The 25,413-nt window shown below is 40.4% G+C and overlaps 1 protein-coding gene across 2 annotated transcripts in view; it reads left to right on the forward strand.

Moving 5' to 3' along the window:
• LOC147182510 (protein shisa-8) overlaps positions 1–25,413 on the forward strand; it is a 91,054-nt gene that overhangs the window by 38,022 nt on the left and 27,619 nt on the right. For both annotated transcript variants that reach the window (XM_086098717.1, XM_086098798.1), the window contains exon 3: positions 2,764–2,879. In XM_086098717.1, coding sequence (XP_085954843.1) covers positions 2,764–2,879 — 116 coding nt within the window. The remainder of the gene's footprint in view (positions 1–2,763; positions 2,880–25,413) is intronic.

The raw sequence follows: 25,413 nt of genomic DNA on the forward strand, positions 1-25,413 counted from the left end.
ACACAAAGTTTCGGCCTGTAGCCATCAATATGTAAATCAAACCAGAATATACAGTTGTCATTCTTTAGCAATACTTTGTAAGTTTAGTTTTGTACAAAAATTCAAGCTTTGTTAGAATTCAACTATAAAAATTTCTTGCAACAAAAATGTACAACTACAAATTGGTCAAATATAACGCACATTATTTTTGCCATACTGATGCAAGAAAATAACATTATAAGGTAAATTACCAAAAGAAGAATGATTTGTTTATGTTTTTTCTTGTCCATTTTCTTCAACTCAGATGATGTGTGTAAGTCAGATTCAAGCGCCACTCTCTTCCAAAGACTCTTTATGGCTCAAGTAATTTTAAACAACATGCCCTTTGTGATTCACCTTTGTGCATATACTGACAAGAAAATGACATAAGTCTAGGTAGGCCGCAATTTGTAGCAAAAAAAACCTCCTCTACACTGGCCCTACTTACACAGTACTCTGCACTCTGTGTATGTAGGTTTCACACGCCGCAGGTGAGCGTGTGTGGCAAAGCATGCAGATATGGCGTCATGGCGTGAGAGCGAGGCTACCTATTGGAGGTCGCACTGTTGTGACAGCTTTTAGCTGCTGCGCTTGCTCATGTTTTATGATAAGGGCTCTTATGACCACAGGCATCATCATTTCAGGGGAGGATTTTTGAGTTTTTACAGGGTTGTGCAAAAATTTTAATAGTAAACTAAGGAGATTGTGGTGGTTACTGGCCAAATGAAATGTAGGCAAATATTGTAAAGTTGAGCAAAATAACAGAATTTAGTCAAGGGTGTTGTCTGCCTTTCACCTGGAAATACCTGGGGACAAGCAGGACGGATGGATGGATGGACAGACAGGTGGATGGATGGACGGACAGATGGATGGATGGATGGATGGATGGATGGATGGAAGAATGGATGGTAGGATGGACGAATGGATGGATGGATGGATAGATGGATAGATGGACAGATGGATGGATGGAAAGATGATGGATGGATGGATGGATGGACAGGCGAATGGATGGGTGGATGGATTGGATGGATGGACGAATGGATAAATGGATAAATTGATGGATGGATGATGGCTGGACGGACAGGTGGATGGACGGATGGATGGATGGATGGACAGGCAGATGGATGGATGGATGGATGGACAAATAGATGAATGATGGATGAATGGATGGATGGATGGATGATGGATAGGCAAATGGTTGGATGGATGGATGGATGGCTGAATGGATAAATGGATAAATGGATAAATGGATAAATCGATAAATGGATAAATGGATGGATGGATGGATGGATGGATGGATGGATGGATGGACAGGCAGATGGATGGATGGACAGACAGACAGATGGATGGTTAGATGGATGGATGATGGATGGGTGAATGGTTGGATGGATGATGGATGGGTGAATGGTTGGATGGATGATGGATGGGCGGATGGATGGATAGATGGATGTATGGATGGATGTATGGCTGGATGTATGGCTGGACGGATGGATGGATGGACAGATGGATGGATAAATGGATGGATGGATGGATGGATGGACGGATGGATGAATGGATGGATGGACGGATGGATGGACAGATGGATGGAAGGATGGATGGACGGATGGATGGATGGACGGACGGACGGACGGACGGAAGGATGGGCAGACGGACGGACGGGTGGATGGATTGATGGATGGATGGACAGGTGGATGGAAGGATGGATGGATGGCCAGGCAGATGGACAGACGGACAGACAGACGGATAGATAGATAGATAGATAGATAGATAGATAGATAGATAGATAGATAGATAGATAGATAGATAGATAGATAGATAGATAGATAGATAGATAGATAGATAGATAGATAGATAGATAGATAGATAGATAGATAGATTTGATGGACGAATGAATGAATGGATAGATGGATGGATGGACGGACGGATGGCCACTACAAATAACATTTGTTCAGAAAAACTGATCATTCACTGACCCCAATCAACAAACCCTTACCACAAGTAAGGGAGGACAAAATATTGAGACGCAATGCTCATTTGGCAATATTATTCTGGAGATGTTCCGTTTTTTTAAAAAAACGGTCTATTTGTTATATAATCAAATGTTTACGCCTAACACTTTGTGAACACAATGTGTAGTAGCTTATAAAGTATAATAAAAACAAGTATTGAACGAACGCTAGAACAAAGTTGTCCACAGGAGTTAGTCCACTCAACTAAATAGACGCAATTCTCAAAAGGAAGCACACAGGTGAATTAAGTTGTGTTTATTTATAAAATGTTGCTCCAGGATGCAGCACACTCAACAAATGAAACATTTACGTTTATTAAAATAGAGCTGTCTGTTATAAAACAGCTTTTATCTGCTGTTGCAGGTTTGAGATTTTCCTCAGCAAATGTTTTGCTTTTGAGGCATCCCCATCTGAACTTGTTCAAACGGGTCCAACAACAAAAGATGGCAAAAAGGGAAACTCATTGTTCCTTTTCATCTTTGAGTTCACTTTTTTTGGACGAGAACTGAAAAGAGCTTTTTGTTAGAGTCTGGAAGTTTATAGACGAACACTGGGCAGCTTATATAAAAGGCTGTTTGGATTTTTCCTAATGATGTCTACATTGGAAATGTACTCCTTACCATTTTAACCTCAGGTTCTCTGCACTACAATTTCGAGCATCTTCTACAGTAATTGTCACTTTTTCTGTTGTTTCCCTTTTTGCTTTATGTAATGTTCTTCTTCGTCTCCTCCTCAGGACTTTGACAGAGCTGCTGAAGCAGCCAGGCGAGGCGGGAGTTGTGGATGGAACCGGAATACACCACCCTATCGGGACCAACGGTATCTCGGCCAGGGCGTTACGCTCCAACAACGGTCAGTCCTCACACTAAAGCTCACCCTCAAACTGACAAGCCTGACTGAGGTGGCCATTTTTATTTAGTACTATTACTTTTGTGTCATATATGAGGCGAAGTCTAAGTCCTGGAACCCAAGATGAACACTGCTAAGCTGTTAGGAAAAATGATGATGTATGACCTCAGCTCAGCGAGCATCAAAAGATTAACATATTTTGTCCTTCCTTTGGTTTCGTGTGACTTTTTTGGTGACACATAATCCAAAATAACAAGCAGCTTCTGTAATAAGAGCAGAAGAATGAGAGAGGAGAAGTAGTCGGATTGTCAGATTCCATACATAGAGATAAAAAAAAAAAATCGGACATTTAACAGTTTTGCGTGTGGTCTCATCACAGCTCCCCCACACACATAAAGATTATCTTCCACCACTGGTCAAGAATCCAGTCCTCAGAGGTAAAGCGCTCATGTGATCACACGTGACTTCACTTACACAAAGGCCACCAGGCACTTCCGGATTGCGCCGATGGCTGCCGAATGATTCCAAAGAGGGCCCGGAGACGGGAGCGTTGGTAATGTCTGCTTTGGAAAATAATCAGTGAGAGAGCTTCTTTGATTGGCTACATTCCGTTCACGTCGCAGTCAACGGAAGCGACTCGCTCAGGAGACCTCGGCTTCTCCCACACACATGACATTTTTTCGTTGTAAATAGTGAACATGTTCATTATTTAAGAATGTTGAGCCCTATTACCGGTTTGTCCTTTAAGGGGAACATTAAACATTTCTTAACAACATGACATTCTGATTAATATTACATTTGTGGAATATGAGTTATATTCCCGCCGTTTTTATCCATCTCAGGGGGCGGCCATTTTGCCACTTGCTGTCCACTGAAGATGACATCAGAGTTGCTCAGGGCTCAATCACAGCTCACACCTGTTATCTGAAGCTGAGCCGTGATTGATTGTTACCTGAGACCTCAGCAACTGTGACGTCATTTGGCAAAATGGCTGCCTTCCGATATCTTGCTGCTTAACTCATATTTAGAGTAGTTGCATAGAACATAATTATGTTTTAAGAAAATTGGGTTGACTTCCCCTTTAAACGACATAAAGAGAGAGACTTTCTGTTGCGCAATGACTGTTTTGATTTTGGATTTCCCACCATCCTTCCTCTCCGCCTCGCTTTCTGATTGGCTGCATATCACTGTCTACAGGCTGCATGCTCATTTGTACTCAGGCCACACCACACACGGTGCGAAATCGGGCCAAAACAATCCATCATGTTGCATATCCCCGATTTGAGATTGAATTGGCCAAAACGTCCAAATGGCCAATATCAGTCCGAACACACCACACACAGCAGGAATATCTGTTAAGATTATCTTTTGGGGATCGCCGTGTCCTTACGATTGTCGGGAGGGGAAAGTCGGGGCTAAAATCGGGCAAATTCTGCTGCCATGTAAACCGGGCTTTAAATTGGCACATACAGCATCTTTTAATTCTGGACTTCAAACGTATGCCTGCACCACAAGTTCCCCTCTCAAAAGACTCACACTGGTGGTTTTAGGCTTGTTTTTTGTTTTCATTTTGGACAAAAAGGGGCGACATCAGAGGACGACCCCATTGCCCCAAAAAGTCAGTCCACATTTTGTCTGTTATTTTTATGCAACACAAGTTAACAGAGCTAAAAAAAAATCTTTTTTTAAAGTTAGGTAATCGGTTGCCTCACTTTTTTTTTATTTTAGCTTTACTTTTTTCGAGTTGATTAACTCAAAAGTTCAAGTTTTGCAAAACTTTTTGATTGATTGGTTTGATTACACTAAAATTACTTTTTTTGATACATAGTTACTTAAAAGCTTTCTGTAACAGCAACTTCATTATTCCCAGTTACTCACTAACAGAAGTCCAAACCATTAGTACACAGTGTTCTCACAAGAATCCCTGGAATGCTGGAGCCTATCCCAGCTGTCTTCAGGAAGGGAACTGGTTGCCAGTCAATCGCAGGGCACACAGACAATCTAGGGACAATTAAGTGTTAAGTATATATATATATATTTTATATATTTTATATATTTTTGTGGGAGAAGAACTGGAGTACCCGGAGAAAACCCACGCAGGAACATAGAGAACATGCAACCTCCAGCCAGGAAGGCCAAAGGGCCGGATTCGATCTCACAATCTCTGGACTAGGAGGCATGTTAACCAATTAGCCACCATGCCGCCTGCTATGAGCATATGTTTATAATCTAACATAACTTATTATTAATTTATTTAAACCAGATAGGAAACTATAGGGCTAAAATAAAATTACAAATTAATAAGTAAAATAAATTACGAAAAACATATACACAAAACATAAAATATTACAGTATGTTTTATATTTTAGTTGTAAATTGTACCTTTTTTGAAACAATAGAAACAAGGTTTTAATCACAAAATAATTAAATTTTATGAAGTTACAGCTAATTTATGTTTTTAAGTTACCCAAAAACTAGTATAGTTCAATTTAATCCAAACTTTTTAGTACAAATTACTCATAAAAGCAAACAAAGTTACACCAACTTAAAAAAGTTAAGTTAGTAGTAGTTTTCATCAAACTTTGAGTATTGTGTACTTAATCTATTTGATTATTTTGAACGTTCGGGTTAACAGTGAATATTAAGTGATTAATAGTTGTCATACAAGTGACAAACTTTTGTGAAAGAAAGCCCGTAGTTTTTCCACCCATGATTGACCATCTGGGTGGGGATTTTTTTAGACAAAAAAAGAGGGAAAATTGCCACTTCATATCCCAGTATGGGTTAAAATTGGACCTAAAACTCAGCAAAGAAGTTAATAAATCTTCCTTAATTAAGATAGTTACATCATCATCAAACATCAATACACGTTCATACAGAACCTGTATACGTTGATTCATCCATTTTTGATTGTGCTCTCATTTCCCTACTTCACATGATCACAAACGCACATGCGATGTTTACTTGCGCATGCAGACAATAGAAAAAAACTTGACTTTCATCTTCCCACCACGGCTTATAAACACATTTTGGCCTCATTTTCACCCCATGCTGTGCTTATTAGCACTTTTCTATCTTGCGCCTCTTTTCTTTCTTCCCCTGCTATTAAATTCTACCCTCTTTACTCCCCCTGCTTTCTCGCACCAATTTGTTGTAGTACTTTACTTCCATAACATCATTATCTGGTGAAAAATGTTTAGCCCTGTGCATTTTCCAATTAGGGCAGCATATCCTGCATATTGTTTTGTTTGTTTATTCAATGGGTCAGGAAGATGTACGTGGATAATTATACCACTAGAAACATTCATACTGCGCAATTTGTGCTTATCATTTCAGGATTTATGAACCTCTTTCCACTCACAAATTTTAAGCATTCTTTCTCTCTTCCTCACTAATTTCAAAGTAGGTTAGTTAAGAGCTCTCAGTGTGCTCTATTTTTAATTTATTTTTTAAACTGCTCATGTTTTACCGCTATACGAATGGAAGCTTGTTGGCAGCAGTAGTGGAGGTACACAGTGAGGACAGTGAGGGCAGGAGGATGAAGTCTTCGAGATCATGCTGTGTCAGCATAATTACCTCTTAATTAAACTAATTTCAATCCTCCAGGCCAAAGAGAGAGAGAGAGAGAGAGAGAAGAGAGACAGCCAGTCCATTAATATGTTGGAGGCCGGATTTTGAGATGAATAAGATGAAAGTTCTCTCTGACGATCACTGACAAGGATGATCCAATGTATTACTCACACATCCGTGATCCTGAAATACACATACATTAGGCATAAGACGATGCACTGGCGGTCAGATATGGGCGTGGTCTTGAGGTGCTGAAAAAGAGTTAGCAAGCAGCGTGTGACTAACGCAGAAATATTACCGCAGTCTTTTGGAGCACATTACATAGTGTCTTAATTTGTCAACAGAATTTCTCACACTTTCAGTCAAAATATCCATCCATCCATTATCTGAACCACTTTTCCTCACGAGGGTCTCGAGTCTGGAGCATATTCCAGCTGTCTTTGGGTAGTAGGTTGGATGCGCACGGAACTGGTTACCAGCCAATCGCAGGGCATCAGTCAGAATGAACCAAAACAGTCAATAACAACAATAACAAAATCGGTTTGTTGATTTTGTTATTGTTGTTATTGACTGTTTTGGTTCACCCCTTGACTCCTCCAGCGTGATACTGCAGGCTTCATACATCTGTTTTTGTTGCCATATTTTGAGCACATCATTGTTCCTCAATTTGTCATTAAGGGGAGTGCAATTTGGGTCCAAATTGTTCAGAACAATATATTCTGAATCATGAATTCTGAGCAGCAAGCAACATACTATGCGCTGACATGATTATTGCAGTATAAAACTGCAGACAACCTCAGTTGTCTTTGGATTTGCCTCCCACACTTTGAGCAGATGATGCAAACATTACATTTTGGGTCGAAACAACTTAACAAATACAATTTATCCTGGTTTGCAAATAGAATGGTATCTTGAGATGTGAGTTGGATTCTGTCTGTGATCAACCCCAAAAAAATTGTTGACAAAATTATGGTAAAAGCACCCCCACTAGCCTAAATATCTTCTGGTTAATATTGTGTTAGTGGAATATGAGTTAAGCAGCAAAATTCAAGGAAGATGACATCACATTTGCTCATGTCTCAGGTAACAACCAATCAAAGCTCAGCTTCAGAAAACAGGTGAGCTGCGATTGGTCGTTGCCTGAGCCCTGAGTAACTCTGAGGTCATCTTCAGTCGACAGCAAAATGGCCGCCCCCTGAGATTTCTAAAAACGGCTTGATTTTTCTACATGACTTGTATTCCACAAATGTAATATTAATCAGAATGTCATGTTTAGACTAGTGAGGTCACATATAACATTATTGTCAAGAAATGTTTAAGGTTGATTTCCCCTTTAAGCCATTCAAGTCTCCCCCCAAAAAACAATAGTCTTTTTATTTTTTGGGGGGGCAAGAGAGATAGAGCTTTCTAATGTTTTACTTTGTATAAATATACAGCATTGAGAGCAAAACAGTTGTTGCCCCGATTTTTTGCCTCAATACAATGGATATCATGCTGCTCCTTCTGATCTGCACACCTTGGCCACCTGGGGGCAGTATAATACAGATATATGGAAATACGTGAAGGTGAGCTGCCATCATGGTCCTGCATAAGATGCTAATTTGGTTGTTTTCGGATAGGATATAGAATATATGCCTTTTGTAATGTATTGTGATATCTGTCTAGATGTGTTGCTCCTCTATTTGTGTTCAAATATCTGTTGCTGATGCAGCTGAATTGCATCAAGATTGTATCTCGAAGAACTTTTATCTCGGGTCACCCATATCTCACATATGACATATGTCGCCATCTTGACATGAATATTACCAGAATATTGCAGCTGAATTTGGCACATTCTAGTTTAAAATGAATAAAGTAATTCTCGTCGCTAACAGACGTTCGATGATTTAAGTACATGGCCTGCAGCAGGTGAGGTCACCACAAGTCACAGGGATATGGCAAATTTATTCCATATCCTTGCTATCAGACAGTAGTGTTTCTCAACTAGTGCAGTCTTTGTCAGAACTAGTTGGACATTCAGCCATACTAGTTCTGCACTTTGTTGTACTACTTGTACAAAAACGCTGACATGTCATTCATTTTCTGCAACTTGTGCCACTTTTATCCAACTAGTGCTGACACAACTAGTGACACATACAAGCATGCATGTAGTGCCAAACTCGCAGCTAGTCAGTTTTTTTATGCACTAGTTGCCCACTGGACCAAACAAGTAATGTTCAAAGTCTTACTAGTTAACTAGTAAGGCACAAAAGCACTAACATATTTATTAGGTACCTCTGATTTCCTGCACTAGCTAATTAGTGAGAGCTGAAATACCTACTTGTAAACTAGTGAATGACAAAACACTGACATGTTAACTAGTGAAAGCTTCTTAAAGTCTACATGTTTAACTAGTGACGCTCAAACGTTTTTACTAGTTAACTAGTGATGCCCAAAATTTCCACTAGTTGCACTAGTGAGACATTTTGACTGAACTAGTTCCTAGTGGATGCCAACATGCTCACTAGGATTTGAATTGTCATTTGTTGTTAAATCTGTTCAAACTGCTGGTGGTAGGAAATGTATCATGATTGGCTGTCCGAAGTCACGCAGATCTTGTCTGGTGCATCCTGAGTAATGTAGGCGGAGTAAGAACAAGGATATCAAGCATGTCAACATGCACACAAGGATGTCGACATGCACACTGAGCTTGATATCCGTGATATCAAGCTCAAACTGCCCAGTAGTAGGCTAGTAGACTCATTACATTAACCTTACAAGTTAACAAGTAAGCTTACATTGAGTGTACATGTTAACAAGTAAGCCCAGAAATGACTGCTACATCACTAGTTCGAGTCTCTTCTGACACCACTAAAGTGTTAATTTTTGAGCCCATTGGTCAATCTCTGTCTATGCACTGTATATTGCACTGTAGCTTATTGAGTTTACTGTATTGCTGCATGTGTTGTTGGTTTTTTTTGTTTTTTGTAAATACAGTTGTTGTTTTTTAGTTATTGCGGTCCAGGCACTTAAGGGTTAAAGCTTCAAGACATCTAATTTGAATATCAACCAATCAATGTGCTTTATTTGCATGCAGTCCACTAGTGAACATGTTAACGTTTGTGTCGCATTAGAGACGCCTATGGTCTATTGTTGCATTTTGCATGTTGATGTGTAAGGGCCGAATGTCCACTGATATCACCAGTTGCGTTTTTTCTTACCTTAGTGGTTCACTTGTAAGGTTTAAAATTGATTACTAGTTAACTAGGAAGGCATATAATGTCCACTAGTTACACTAATTGGGATCTTCCCAACCTTACTAGCTGACTAGTGAGGTACAAAATGTGATCTAGTGAACTAGTAAATGCAAATATACCCACTTGTGGCACTGGTTGGGCTCGTTTTTACCTCACTTGTTAACTAGTGAATCACTTGGTTTCTCTCTTGCAAGCTAGTTACATCCAGACTGAGTCACTAGTTAACTAGTGATACTGATGTGTATTTAACTAGTTAACTAGTGGAAGGCATTTTCTTTCACAAGTCAGACCAAGCAATGAACTTGTACAAGATTTAACAGAACACGTTAGACATTGTTCCTACATGTTGGGCGTGTCTTTTAACTAGTGGACCCTTATGTAGCACTGGTAAGCAACTGTGCACAACTAGTATAACAAATATCTAACATGTAATGAATTTTGTTGCACTAGTTGATGTTTCTAGTATAATAGGCGTCATTTACATCATACTAGTGCTTACTAGTTGACATGTGCGCACAACTAGTGAACTTGCGAAGTGTTGTAACTGGCAAACATGTCAACTAGTGAAATGTAATTATTTTCCCTGGTTAACTAGTTGTGTGCACATGCCAGCTAGTGAGCAATTGTGTGAAACTTGCACAGTCAAAGTCTGTACAAGTTCAGTCTTGAGGCCGACATGTGAGACAAAATACCTAGTGATAAGAAAATCTGTGTTACTAGTTTACTAGTTACTCACTCTGTACGCAGATAGTTTACTTGTAGAAAAACACGTGTTTCACTAGTTAACAAGTGGCATCATAAAGAGCCCAACTTGTGTAACAAGTGGATATCTCTGCATTTACTAGTTAACTAGTGAACATTTTGAGCCTCACTAGTTAGCTTGTAAGGTCCAAATAGATGCAAGTAGTTGTGTAGTCTGGGTTTCTGCATTCACGACAAGTGGATGCCTATTAAGGCATCCACTTGTGAACGAGATCCAATTCCCCAGGACAACTTGTAAACTAATGTAAAACATGCAATTTAAGGGGGTGGGATAATGACAAAATCAGAATCTTGATTGGTCTGAGCCAATAGGAATCCTGGATGCACGTCTGCCCCACCTCCTCATTAATTTTGTTGTTATAACTCGTTCACTAGTGAGCATGTTGGCATCCACTTGTTCTACTAGTGAACGTTTTGGACCTCACTAGTTGAACTAGTTCAGTCAAAATGGCTCACTAGTGTAACTAGTGGATATTTGGGGCATCACTAGTTAACTAGTAAAACATTTGCGTGTCACTAGTTCAACATGTAGACTTCAAGAGCCGTTCACTAGTTAACTTGTCAGTGTTTTGTCTTTCACTAGTTAACTAGTGGGTGTTTCAGCTCTCACAACCTAACTAGTGCAAGGAAATAATAGGACACATGTCACTAGTGAGAAGAATTCATGTTTGACTAATTAACATGTTGCTGAAAATGAGTGACTAGTCAGAGTTTCTGTGCAACTAGTATGACAAAGTGCATAGCCAGTGTGGCTAATTGTCCAACTAGTGCTGACAAAGACTGAACTAGTGAGAAACACTACTGTTTGAGATCAAGGATATAGAATAAATGCTTAAGGGGCTAGCCATACAGGGAGTATCTGATGAACACAGGCAGAACATGCTTTTTCTCAAGTTTTTAAGACTGGAGCCAAATCCTCTAAGCATCCACTTCCCCTCCCTGCCCTGCTTTCCTGAGCTCATTTTGAGGCTGAGATATTTTTGATACTGCTTAAAAGATGAAGGGAGGGATGAAACCTGCAGGATGTAAAATTTCAGGAATGTTTGCAAGAGAGAACGAAGTGGGGGGGGGGGGGGGGGGCGAAAGAAATAGGTCATGTGATGTTACAGTTGGTGAAAGAGGACAGAGACGGTGAAGCTAGCAAAAAATGACTTATAAAGAGAGGGTCAAGCAGGAGAGGTGAAGAGAGACAAGCAAAGAGAGAGAGCAGATAGAAGAGCCAACATGCAGACTAGCTGCGAGGGGGACAGCTGGTCAGCTGCTGCCTCACTCTCTTCTAGTGAGGAGAGCTGCCCTGAGGACAGCCACCCTGTTCTACACACACACACACACACACACACACACACACACACACACACACACACACACACACACACACACACACACACACCCACACACACACACACGCACGCACGCACACACATACACCTGCTCTCACAGTTTTACACGCCCCCATACTCGCAGTCCATTCGCAGATGGTTGCATGTATGCTTACAAACAAACTGCACCTAAACTTGCATCACCTGAACACACCACACACAGGGGTACACAAGCGCACGCACTGCTTTTGACTGATGGAGAGAAAACGATTGTTTGAGATCAAAGACTGGCTTCAAGTGGAATTGGTGTTTGGACAGAGCAGATTGGGAAAAGTTGCAAGGAGGTACATGGGAAGGAGAAACATAAGCAGGAGTAAGGGGAAGTGAGAATGTGAGGGGTTATGTAAATAAAAGAAAGAGAGGCAATCTAATGAAGGGGGAAATAGCTGTATATGACGAAAATTGCAAATTCCATAAATTGTTTGAGCTTTGGGTGTGTTTTCCTGGAAATGTTTGGTTGAACTCCAAATTGTACAACTTTTAGGGCATTTAAACTTGAATTTGGCATTGTAATTATTTCAGCACCATGGACAGCACAACCCCAACAAATTGAGGAAATGCAGTATTGCACAGTTACAGTGTTAACAAGTGTCCAATGTAAAATGTAATGATCACTGCTAAATTATGAAAAAACTGATGACGTAAAAAAAAAAAACTTGATATCAAAAATGAGAATGAACTTAATTTGGTCTTATTTTTATTTCAGATTAAACACTCTTATAGTGATGTTTCAGGATGCTGAGGTTACAAGATTACTCACTGCCGGATTTACATTTGGGCTGATTTACCCACTGGGTGTACTCATTTTGGACTTTTGTAAGCACAGCAGTTGTATGACAAATGTCACCTGAGTTGCAGAATTAGGACCCAAACGCTGACAATACAGGAGTTGGGAAACAGTCTTCATATTATTAAAACTGTCAAACGATAATATTTTTTTATCAGATTAATCACATCTTAAAATTTTGATTAATCACAATTAATCACTTAATTAAAAAAGTTTGAAGAGCTCCTGTTATATGTTCATTCTTATGACATTTAATGTTATGAGGATGTCTTCAACATTTTTTGATCCGCTGCATTCTCATCCACCTATTTTTCTATTAAGTTAATTACTTGCATAATTTAAAATAAAAAAAAAGACCCCAGTAGTTTGACATGAACAAATATTGTGAATGCCATATGCAAACTTTTATTAAATGATTTACTTTAATGCATGTACTTATGTTTATTGCTCAACACGACCTGTGCTACCTTTAACATAACCATCCTCTGTCAAGCTAAAGGATCATCTGAGGTCAAAAATAAATAAGAGTGTGATTAATCTCCGTTAATACATGATTAATGCAATATTTTTTGGCGATTAATCAATGAGTTAAGGCTTTAGCTTTGACAGCACCACTTTGTATACAAAAATACAAAGTAACAACAGAAAGCAGGGATGGATTCAGATGTCCTCAAAGAAAACACTTGACGGCAAAATCTTGATTAAGAGAGCAGGGCTGGAAGCATGGAAGCAACCTGGAACACAGAGAAGAACAGCTTGCATGGAAGAAAGCTTGCATGGAAAAGTAGGAATAGGAAACCTTGCCATGCTCAGAGAAAACTGGATTAAGGAACCTCGACGTACTCACAAAAGTGTCATTCTGTAATTCTTGCTAAGGCATATGAGAGAATAAAGGCTTATATGTCAAAATAAGAGTCACAAATACAGAACCTAGAATAGAGGACTAAAGAGTGGTAATTAAAGGAACTTAGCAACTGCATAGCAACTGACGATGTCATCATTGCAAGAACAACTGACCACATCATCATCATCATAAGGGACAAATAAAGACCATGACAACACAATGACCCAACACAAAACACAGTCATACCAGCAAAATTGATGCTAAAACAACCAAAATAGTAGAAGTGAAGTGACGGTCTTTGACTGAAAATCGGTTACATTTGACAAAAGCTTTAACACTATATGAGTGACAGTGAAGTATTTTTTGTTCTTTGCTAAATAGTTAACATATATAAGTGGTTAAGAAGATGGATGGATGGATAATAGAAGGCAGAGATGGCAATTGCTGCATCGTGAGGTGTAAATATTAAGTTTTAGCTGTACAGTAGATGAGATGTTTTTTCTTTAACTCATTCACTGCCATTGACGGCTATAGACGTCAAAATTTCATTTTAACTATTTCTATTAGTTTTACATTTTTCCCACTTTTGTTAACAAAAGTATGCAAACCGAGTTTTTGTTGTTGTTGTATTAGAACAGATATAAAATGTGTGATTAATCGTGAGTTAACTAGTGAAGTCACGGGATTAATTAAGTTTAAAAAATGTAATCGCCCGACGCCCCTAATTTGTAATATTTTTTTCTTTAAAAAAAAAAGAATTCATATATATATATATATAACATTAAATCAGGAGTTAACTAGTGAAGTCATGTGATTAATTACGTTTAAAAATTGTAATCGCCCATTGCCCCTAATTTATTTTTAATTTTTTTATTTTTACATTTAAAAAAAGAAAAGAAAACATTAGTATAAATTAGGGGCATCAAACGATTAAAAATTTTAATCGTAATTAATCACATGACATAACTCCCGATTAATCACAAATTTTATATATTTTCTAAATGTACAAAAAAAATCTAGGTTTTCATACTCTTGTTAACAAAAATGAAAAAAAATGTTAAATAAAAAAAAATAAAAAAAGTTAAAATTAATTTTTGACGTCTATAGCTGTCAATGTCAGTGAATGAGTTAAGAACAAAACGTGAATAAGCAAGTAATGGGAATTTGAATCTGTGCCCTTGCTGTTGTTGTTTCAGCCGTCATGCTACTCTGGACTGTTTTATAAGGTTTGCATGCACGATATAGCCTCTATTTAGCACTTCTCTCAGGTAACCTTTAAAACAAAACAAAAACAAAAAAAAACACCTCTGTCATGGCATAAATAAAAGTGTTCCAGTTCTCCACTGGAAAAACCTTCTTTTAAACAGTAACATTTGTAGGGCATAATTTGCATACGATCCCAGTTAGAAGAGGAGGACGTTAGGTTAAAGATGGACCATGAGCAAACGAAGAGGATGAGCATGTGCTTCTGTCAATGGACGAGGAATGGAAGACTGAGCTAGCAATCAGCGTGATAAGAAAATTAGTATCATGGGATCCCGCAGAGCTGCAGTTAAGTGAAAAGACGTAGGGGGTTGTTGTGTGTTAAAGCATCAGTGTGTTTGTTTACATCTGTGCGCCCTTGAATACCATGGAGTGTCATCAGAGTGCCACATGGGGCCAGTGCCAATTATATCCTCTGTGAGCTTGTCAATGACACCCCGCCGCAAAGACAGCTTGAGACACAGAGGGATGACAGCCAAACTGAGCATTCATAATATTAGGTATTATTTCTATAAAAATGTGTGTGCGCGTGAAGCTCATTCAAGCATGAAAGCATACAACCATGCGTGAGCCTACACTGGCTCCACAATTTGTCTTGATGGCCTCTTGCGCTACTTTTATTAGGAAACACAAAATGAGATGCTGTTACGACTGTTTGTGTGACTATAAACAACTAGAAGCCACCATGAATGTGCATTCAGGCCGATGCTGACAGCTTTAGGGTGCTTAAATGTTAATGGCACGCAGAAATGTAGGAATCTGCAACTTCAATGTGTTTGCATACATTTTTAAGCAGCGCACTGCAGATCCGGTGGATCATTTGCATGGGTTGAGGATAAACAGCAACTCTGAGCCAGAGCTATTAAACTGATAGAGAAAGTTCCAGATAAAGGGTGTCTTTCAGTTTGACAAGCTCTGCCGCAATGTGGTATAGCACGCAGTATACATTTAATTTGTTGGCTAAGCATCTAAGAAAAGGTCTTTATGAAAGACACACAATTATATAATTGTGATGCCTGCAAAATATTAGCAAGTTAAACACTCACTACAGTATATGCAGTTGGATTTACTTAGATTTATAAATTTTGGTCATAAAATGTGATCTGATATTTTTCATAATTCATGAGGTGTTTCCAGGTTCATACTGTGCCCCCCCCCCCCTTTAATAGGGCAGAACTTGAGCCTCCCCCTTCTTTAAGACGAAAGAAACTAAGAAACTCAGGACGCTGAAAGGCGACCCACCAGCACATCCCGTTTTGCCTATTGTTGATTTCATGTTTTTTGGAATGGGGTGTGACTGGGGGAATTTCACTTTTTGAGATCAATATAGTAATCTGAATCCAAGTCTCAACAATGGTCATGTAAACATTCACACTAGTGCAGGGAGTAAAAAAAGATGTGTGTTAAATGGGGGAGGGCCCAGGAGGAGGCAGAGGAATGGAGTTGAAAAAATGTTTAATAAACAAAAACAAGGAGGAAAAAAGTTACAAGCTGGGAAACCAAAACAACAAAGTCCAAAAAGGGAAAGAGAGGCGAGGCGAGACGTGGAGGAACAACGGCAGCATGACGTGGGTTAGCAACAACAATGCACCGACACAGACAGAGGGGAAACACAAGAGTAAAGACACACACACTAATTGAAATAACAAGACACACCTGGGCATGATACATGTGGTTGAGAGCACTGATTGGTTGACACACGAGGAAGGGCAGGAAAACACAGGTGGGCAGGACAATGTTTGACGAGACAAGGGAGGCACATAAGGACAACATAACAAAACACAGATCATGACCAAAACTAAAGTGAGCTGATAACAAACTCAAACTAAACCCAAAACATAACAGAAGCAGATAAAAGCATGACAATGTGAACCCCTAAGGCTAATGACTTCACGTGGGCTGATTGGAATCAGGAGTTAACCAACTTAAGCCCCGTCCACACGGAAGCAAACTGGCTTCGTTCCTCAAACAAATCTCGTACACACAAAAGCATTTCAAGACTTGCGTGTGTCCAAAAGAAGACGCTGAGGACGTTTAACGGCTGTAATGTATATGCCAAGTCTGGAGTGGTGCTGTAGTGCAGCCACAGGGAGTTAATGGAAAGCGGAGAAAAATAATCAGCGAAGAAGACAAACACTTTTTTTTCTCCTAACTTTATTGCAACTACAGAACAAACGGGGCTTTGCATGTATCAAAACAACATGAAAAAGACGAACACAGAAGAAATTACAATGACGGGTGATTCAAGTACAACACCGCTTGTTGAACGTGGCAATAAAGAAGCAAAATATTTAGCTACAAAAGCATAAGTTAGCTAAGGAGGCTGCGCAAAACGACTACGACACGGCTATCCGCCATTGTTGTTGACAGAGAATTGCCGCATACGTCATCAATCTGCTGACAATGCATCGTCATCGAACTGCGACCATTACGTCATCACTGGAGGAGTATCCTGCATATGGTGTCCAGACGGAGGCGTACGGGCCGCGTTTTGAAATCTTTCAACTCTGGAGCCCGGTTTCAAAAGTGATCGGTTTCAAGCTCCGAAACCGCGCCATTATGTGGACGAGCGGCCTAAACGGTAATAAACTTGTGAGGGTACATTGAAACTGGCTTTCATGTGGACGGGGCCTTAAATTCCCATCAATATGGGATGTGTCAACTGAAAACTTGCAAGAAATCTCTGCTACATGCTGACACCTCTGTTGACAAACAGAATGGATATAATTTGAGGAGTCCAAAATAATATCGTTTCATGTTGCAAAAAGGTGCGCGCGTGCTCCACAGTGCTACAGCCAAACTACTGTGTGGACAGATGAAACCAAAGTTGATTTGTTTGGAAGACAATTGGTCCACAATTGATCCTATTGTGCACGTCAGATCTGCAACTACAGGAAACTGATCATGGTTACAAACAAAAACTTTATTGGGCATACTGGAAAAGTGCACTGTGTAAAAGCGTATCAGTTTACATACCTGGTTATTTGTGTGCATGAAGATGACTTAGCAAGAATTGGAGCTTTAACAATTGTTTATATGCTCACAAACAAACATGCCATCTCACTTAACGGCCTCCCTGGCCTTTTTGTTACTCGAGATGAATGTGTGATGACGACTTGCTGCAGCACGTAATGCAACAGGGATATAAAGAACATGCTGATGGGTGGTTAACTAAGGTGTAAATCAGAATTGCAATCCTCTACTGCATTAATGGCTCGAATTCCTTACTCTTTCATGTTTCATTTTGCCCTCGCGACTCCCTCTCATTAACAGGCCTTTGTCACTCCTCTTCCTCAGTTTCTCCCTCGCAGGCACTCGCTGCGCTCCCTTTCTCTTTTTCTGGCATCGCTCCGTCCCCGTTGCTGCTAGCCCTCCTCTCTTCTTTCGTTCATCGTCTGACAGAGACCAAGCTGTCTGATCCCTCGCTCTGACCGAACACTTAGGTTGGAACAGAAATGATCACAGAGCCACAATGAACAGATCTGATGACTCTCTCGTTGTAAAAGAGACTTCAAAGGCAACTTTTATGGTATTTGGGACAGCACCTCCAAGCAATGACTTTATGGCGTACAGCAGTAAAGCTAAAAGACGATGAATTCTATTTTTGTACACAGAGCATGCGGAAATGCTGGCATATCCAGATTTTCGCGCAGGCGCAAGGCTCACTGCACGTGTTTGCCAATTTGGCTTATCTGTCTGCGGCAAAGTGGGTGTTCTGGCATAGCGAAGGTGTGTCCTTTGACATGCGCTCGGCCCATCTGACAATGCGATGGCGGAAAGTCTGTGTAACCTTACGCCTGCTGGGACCACGTCGAAGTCTGACACAGTAGGTGGACCGCTGGTTGAATGTGGTCTTGGTGAATTTGATCAGGATTCTGAGCTCTGCGGACATGTGCGTGGATTCCATCGAGATATTATTATTATTAATGGATTGCTGCGTCCTTCTCCGTGTCTCAATGCTAGACTATCATTGTGATTCATTTAAAGGGAATGAGAGGGGACACTTTGATTAGCAACGAATCAAGTTAGCTGTGCTCACACCCACAACGGTGAAAACTGATTTAAAAAAATATATATATACCACTGGCTTGCATGCTGCAAAATTACCAACACCCACTCTAACCGGCCTCTACACAAATTTAATTCGGACTTGCACCGGTCACAAAAATAGAGTCCCTGGCTCCCTGTGTTGATTTTCCCTTCGTGGATCTTCATGGTCAGGTTACTTCAACTTCTTCCCATAAAAATGTGTTTGTTTTGTTTCACCTTGACGTGTTCCTATGACATCCTTACTACTTACTTTTTGCACGATACACTTCTGAAAACTCATGACACAAAGAAAAGCAGACTGTCATTTCTGTCACCGTTTTCCATGCAAAAGATTATTAATTAAATGAAAGTGATACGTTTCTTCATTTATATGAGCTGCAGTTTCCACGTCAAGATGGTGGGTGGATCAAACGAGCAACGGTAAAGGTGACACATCATAAAAACAAATGCTAATTGTGGTTTTTGTCAGAGGAATAAAGAAAAAATAAATATGCAAGTCAAATGGGTGTGCCCTGCAGCATTGCAGTGTTTGATGTGTTGAATGTAAAGTGAAAATACATGTCATTGTAATGATTTCCGGAATAATCGGAAGACACAGAGACACAAAGGGTGTGGATTGACAAATTTAATTGCACACAACGGAATTCTACGACACAAAGCGCTGGACAAAGAAAAACAGTTAACAAAAGTCGCTTGCAAAGTATGCAAGGAAAATAAAGTAAGAAAAATACACCCGAGGGCCGTAGAAAACGCACAACGCGAATAAGAAAAAACAAAATACAAAACGAGCTATACAAAGCGGATAAACTAAAAGCGACGTGGGAAATTCAACACGTGGATACCAATCACTCAAGCGTAAAGCTGAGGAAACACAAAACGACGAGAAAAAAAAGGCTCAACGCGTGGTTAACAAGCACTCAGGCAATAAGCCAAGGAAACAACATAAAACTATGTGTCAAAAGACTCATGTGAGAAACTGGAAACAAGAAACTAAGCTAGAGATAGGAAGTTGGACCACGAAGTTAGCATAACGCTCTTGGGCTAGGACGTAGCAAGGTCAATACTCCGACGAGGGTTGTCGGCAGTTCCAGTCCTTATAAAACGTTGATTTGTGAATGAGAAACAGGTGCGGCGTAGGAGGACACGCCCCTCTACTCAATCAGAGACTGAAAAAAAACAAAAACACAACGCAATGAAAGCACAACCGTAACAGTCATAGCGTGTGTGAATGTCAGAGCATTGATTGACTATTTTCCTCACTCATGTCAAGGACACTAGACCTCCCTCTACGACCACACGCATCATGCAGTATAGACGGAGCCGCCTCCCGCACACCCTCTGACAGCCGTGATATAAAGTAGACAATTGAAGCTCAATGGAGACAAATGACAGCATGGAGGACGCAATTGCCATCAGCTGTCTTAATACTTGGAGTTGGTGTGCACCTCTTCTCACACCGTACGTGTGTGTATAGGAGAGAGGCCTTGTGTGCAAGATCTCACCTCCTACACTACTACTTTCAATTCTGATGGTCCAACATCATATGGAGACTGACATGTTTCTGAACATTTAAATTGAATGAATGAATGAATATGAGATGCAGGAGGATTTTACTTGAGTGTTTTGGTAAGTGTGTGCGTGAGTGTTTCAGTAGTGCGTGTTGGAGGTAATCCTGAATTATGTCGGTAATGAGCTGCACGTGCAGGCAGGTGATCCGTGTCAGGGCCGAGACATCATATACGAGGGGTGTGTATGTGCGTGGATGTGAGCTGCTGAGCAGAGCAGCATGTGGCGATACATTAAAATGGCAGGATTATCCTCGACTGCTGCAGGCCTACTGATAGTGTTCATGTTATGGAGGGAAAGGGCGGGAAAGCGCTCCATTTTGGCATCATTATCAAGCCATAATGAGCCATAACCACACTCATTGAGGACTCAACGACTTCTGGCTTAATGCGTCAGGCCAAGGGTGGCCCGTGTGCTGACTTGCAGGAAAGCGGGATGATGAAGAGGAGGAGGGAAGAAAAGCACATTAAGGGGAATTCCAACAAATGAAGTGCTTTGACAAAAACACACACACATAAGGATTATACTATGTCTACAATCCACCTATGCCAAAATGAAGGTGGAATTATTTCTCGAAAACCTCTAATGGCAAAGGCAACTTTTTTGTAATTATTGATTTGTCGGAAAGTGATTTAAAAAAACGTTTTCCCTTTCATGCTCCAAAACGATGTCCTTGTTTGATAGGTTTGGCACAAATATATGATTATTTCTTACTGTGCAGTACTGCTACAGCAGCATCAAAGATAGGATGTGGCACTAACAAGCGAAAGCCATATTGGTACACTTTATGAGGATTTTAATCATCATCATCTGATGGATTATTTTCATTTATTTGTTAGACCTGTTTGTTTTCGAACTCTGATTTACCACAGGTACAGTTTGTATTTAACTTTTATGTGCAACATATTTGAATTGGATCAATTCAGGTGTATCGTGTTTTGGAGAGTGAAGGTTTTTTGTTTTTAGGTGGTGCTTGGTTTAAAAAATATGAGAACCATTGATGTATCACAATGAAACCTACAAAGTTGAACACAGCGGCGGCTTCATCAAGAATTGATCCCACATTTTGACAAAGGTAATACCAGAACAAAGAAGCACTTGAATTGTATTCTCATATGAGTGAGGTGATGTTTCAATTTGATTCCAGTCAAATATTACTTGACTTGTTGTGTCATTTGGCAATTACTAGTGTGTAAATGGTATTAAGAATAATAACGGTGGCAGGCCTTCACAGCTCATTATTAAAGGATCTTATTTGTAATGCCAGGGAACATTTTTTATTCTGATAACTTTCACTGACTTGTTGCTTTCTGTTACTCGTGACGGTAACTCTCACAATGTCTTAAAGCCAGGATTTAAACTATTACAACTAACTTAAATGCATTGATGGCTCTCAAAAACATGACAATACCAGATTAAAATGCTATCAAATCCAAAACAGCTTCTTTACAGTTGAACATCTATAGGCCTATATATTTTTAATATTAAGTCTTCCTATTCATCGTTTGTCCCTTTTTGAAAAATATCAACCAAACTATTAACATTGAACTTGATTTGGTTTTAATGGGGAAGTCAATCTTAAACATTTCTTGACAAAAATATGTTATATGTGACCTCACTAGTCTAAACATGAGATTCAGATTAATATTACATTGTGGAATATGAGTTATGCAGCAAAATCCAACTGTTGTTATCCATCTCAGGGGGCGGCCATTTGTTGCCGACTGCAGATGACATGACAATTGCTCAAGCAACGACCAATCACAGCTGACCTGTTTTCTGAAGCTGAGATGTGATTGGTTGTTACCTCAGACCTGCACAACTGTGATGTCATTTTCACTCGACAGAAAGTAGCAAAATGGCTGCCCCCTGAGATGGACAAAAACTGCTGGATTTTGCTGCTTAACTCATATTCCACTAATGCAATACTAACCAAAATACCGTATTTAGCCTGGTGGGGCTGCGTAGAACATATTATAGTCATGAATTTTTTGTGGTAGTTGACTTGCCCTTCAAGGAAATATTTACAAGCAGAAATGTCCTTTACATGTGTACCTAATTTTGTGGCTGAGTCGCATACAAGAAACCACAATCTGCACACACGTGCGCACCCCATGTGACGCAAACCCACAACCCTCTCGTTTCCGTATCTGTCAGGCACACGCGCAACGCGACATCACATCAAATCATCTCAGCAAGCGTGTTTAACCTAATCACACGCAGCCATGCGTGAACCTCAGATGTGGGAGTCAGGTCTGTTATGACAGCCGATGCGCTGTGTGACAGCCACGGGCTTTCCAGAGCACCGACCGACAGGCTGCTTTTTAATACACGCGCGTTGAACTGTACGATAAACACAAGGCCTACGCACGGTGACGGCGGAGACGCCGATGTGGGTCGGAGCAGGGAGCCAAGACTCTGAGGCAGACAGTGACTAATTGTATGTTTCATTTCCGTAACAGAAATCATAAGCAGAGACACAGCAGGATGCAGGATCCAATCAGATTTACCTTTTCAACGCTCTTGGGAGAATGTTTTGCGTTTAGCAAAATTTTAAAAGAAAACAGCAAACAAATGAGTGTCGCGTGGGCTTTTTTCATCCTGAAGCAAAAATCCAACCTGCACGTTTGCCATGTTTCTACATTGGAGCGCTTTCTTCCAGAAGAAACGTTACCCTGAAAGTAGCCGATATTCTCACCTGGCAAGCAATCTCAGGCCCCGTCCACACGGAAGCCAGTTTCAATGTACCCTCACAAGTTTCTTACCGTTCAGGCCGTTCGTCCACACGATAACGTTGAAACCGATCACTTTTGAAAGTGGGCTCCAGAGTGGAAAGATTTCAAAATGTCCGTCTGGACATCATTTGCAGGATACTCCTCCAGCGATGACGTAATGGTCGCAGCTCGATGACGACGCATTGTCGCAGATTGATGACGTATGCGGCAATTCTCGCGTGAATGCGCGCGAACTGTCAGTCTGTCAACAACAATGGCGGATAGCCGTGTCATAGTCGTTTTGCGCAAAATGTTTTGCTTCTTTATTCCCACGTTTAAGAAGCGGTGTTGTACTTGAATCACCCGCCATTGTCACTTCTCCTGTGTTCGTCTTTTTCATGTTGTTTCAATACATGCAAAGCCGTGTTTGTTCTTTAGATTGCAATAAAACTAGAAAAAAAAAGACACACGCAAGTCTTGAAATGCTTCTGTGTGTACGAGATTTGTTTGAGGAACGAAGCCGGCTTTGCTTCCGTCTGGACGGGGACTCAGTGTTGGGATAGTTTTCAATGTGCAGGCCACCTAGAGGGAAGTTGCGTGTTCCTTTGTGCAAGCTAACATGGGGAAGTTGTTTGTTGCTGCTCCCATATTGATGCTCTGAGACGCAAGACTGCCTTTTGTGTGAAGCGTGCAGTCGCCAGAATCCCATGCAAAGGCATCTTGTTGCTTCCAAGGGCAAGATTGATGACAAGACTAATGTGACTGTGGTTGTCTTAAATTAATGAAGGTAGTAGTAGGTGGTAAATTAAACGATGAAGCAGGCCAGTTGCATTTCCAATGCCCAAGACATTCAGACATTTTTGGAAACAAGCAGCTCACTAAAGATTTACAGTACTTGGTTGTTTAATTTCACACTTGGTGGCTAGGCAACACAGAGATCCAAGTATTTGTATACAAGCACTTAAAAAGACCATTGTCAATGATATGTCGTCCCCTTAACTCATTTGCTCCCAAAAATGTATACATATTTAAAATGTTGTAAATGTCCCAAATACGTATTTATACGTTTTTTATGTTTTTTTATGCTAGAGCATACAGAAGGCTTTGATGCAGTCTCTGAACTGCACAAAACGGTTGAAGCAATGGTAGTTATTACAAAAAAATGGCCAGCAGGTGGCAGCAGAGTAGAATAGATCAACCAAAGCCATATTGGAAACAAGCTCATTTACCCACAGTTCTAAACAGATTTGTGAATAATGATGAAAGTTAGCTATATTCTAAAGCTAATTGCTGAAAAACGGAAACAAAAACGGAAATATACTTTTTTTTGATGAAAGAACAGGCTCAAATCTTTCTTTTGGTAGGTTCCATGTTTTTATAGCAATAGAACACAATATTCTGTGGGCCTTGCAAAGTCAGTCAAAATCCATTAAAACAGCCTGGAGTGAAGGTGATTGCTTCAGTGAAAATGGCTGGGGATGAATGAGTTAACTAGCAAAGTTGTGCTTTATTTGCATCTGGGATTTCTGCAGTAGCAACTGGTGGATATATAGACAACTGTCAAGACGAGGAGAAAATTGCGGTGGGGGGTGGGGGCGGTAATTGACAATAAAGCACTGTGAGGATTGGAATGGCTTGAAAAAGGGCAAGTAAAGCCCCACTTTATTAAAAAAAATTTTTAGATTATGATAAGTGAAAAAGATCAATACAAAAAAGAAAGAAAGAATCACACAGACAGAGGTGAGAGTGAAGCCATTTTCCCTGTTGAAACTGCTCTATTGATCTTAGCTTGTTTCTTGGAGAGTTCCTGCGAGATCAGGGCGAGTGCTGACACAGCCATCACAATGCATTATGGGGGATCAAAGAGAGGCCAGCGTTGGCCACCACGCAGAACTTGATGCCCGCGGGAATAGAGAAAGAACATTGGGAAGAGAATATGGGACAAGGACTAACAGAGGCGTACAATGAATTACTGCTAAACAGGATTTTCAATCACGGCCAGTCACTCGCTGTGGTGTCTCCATCTCTCAGTGCCACTTCGGGAGGGACACAGGTGGACGTGCGAAGGAAGTAAACAAGAACAGAAATTAAGTCATGGGAGGCATGAGACGAGGATGTTAAATATAAGGAGATTTGAGGTGTAAAGTTTGTATGACTGCACTCGCTGGCATATGCTTTTGCGTGTGATTGTGTGTGTAAGACAGACGGAGGCAAGAGGGTGACAATGAGGTGAGAAGCATTGTGGGAGAAAGGGAGTGAAACCCGAAAATAGCAAGTGAGAAGGATGACACGGACAAGCTGCATGTGTGAAGTGTGTCGGTGCAGATGTTTCTTTAATTAGCTTGCGATTGAGTGAGCGAGAGAGA

Source organism: Leptonotus elevatus, chromosome 1, assembly GCF_054856555.1.
Source record: "Leptonotus elevatus isolate MCC_2025b chromosome 1, RoL_Lele_1.0, whole genome shotgun sequence".
NCBI classification, from domain to species: Eukaryota; Metazoa; Chordata; class Actinopteri; order Syngnathiformes; family Syngnathidae; genus Leptonotus; species Leptonotus elevatus.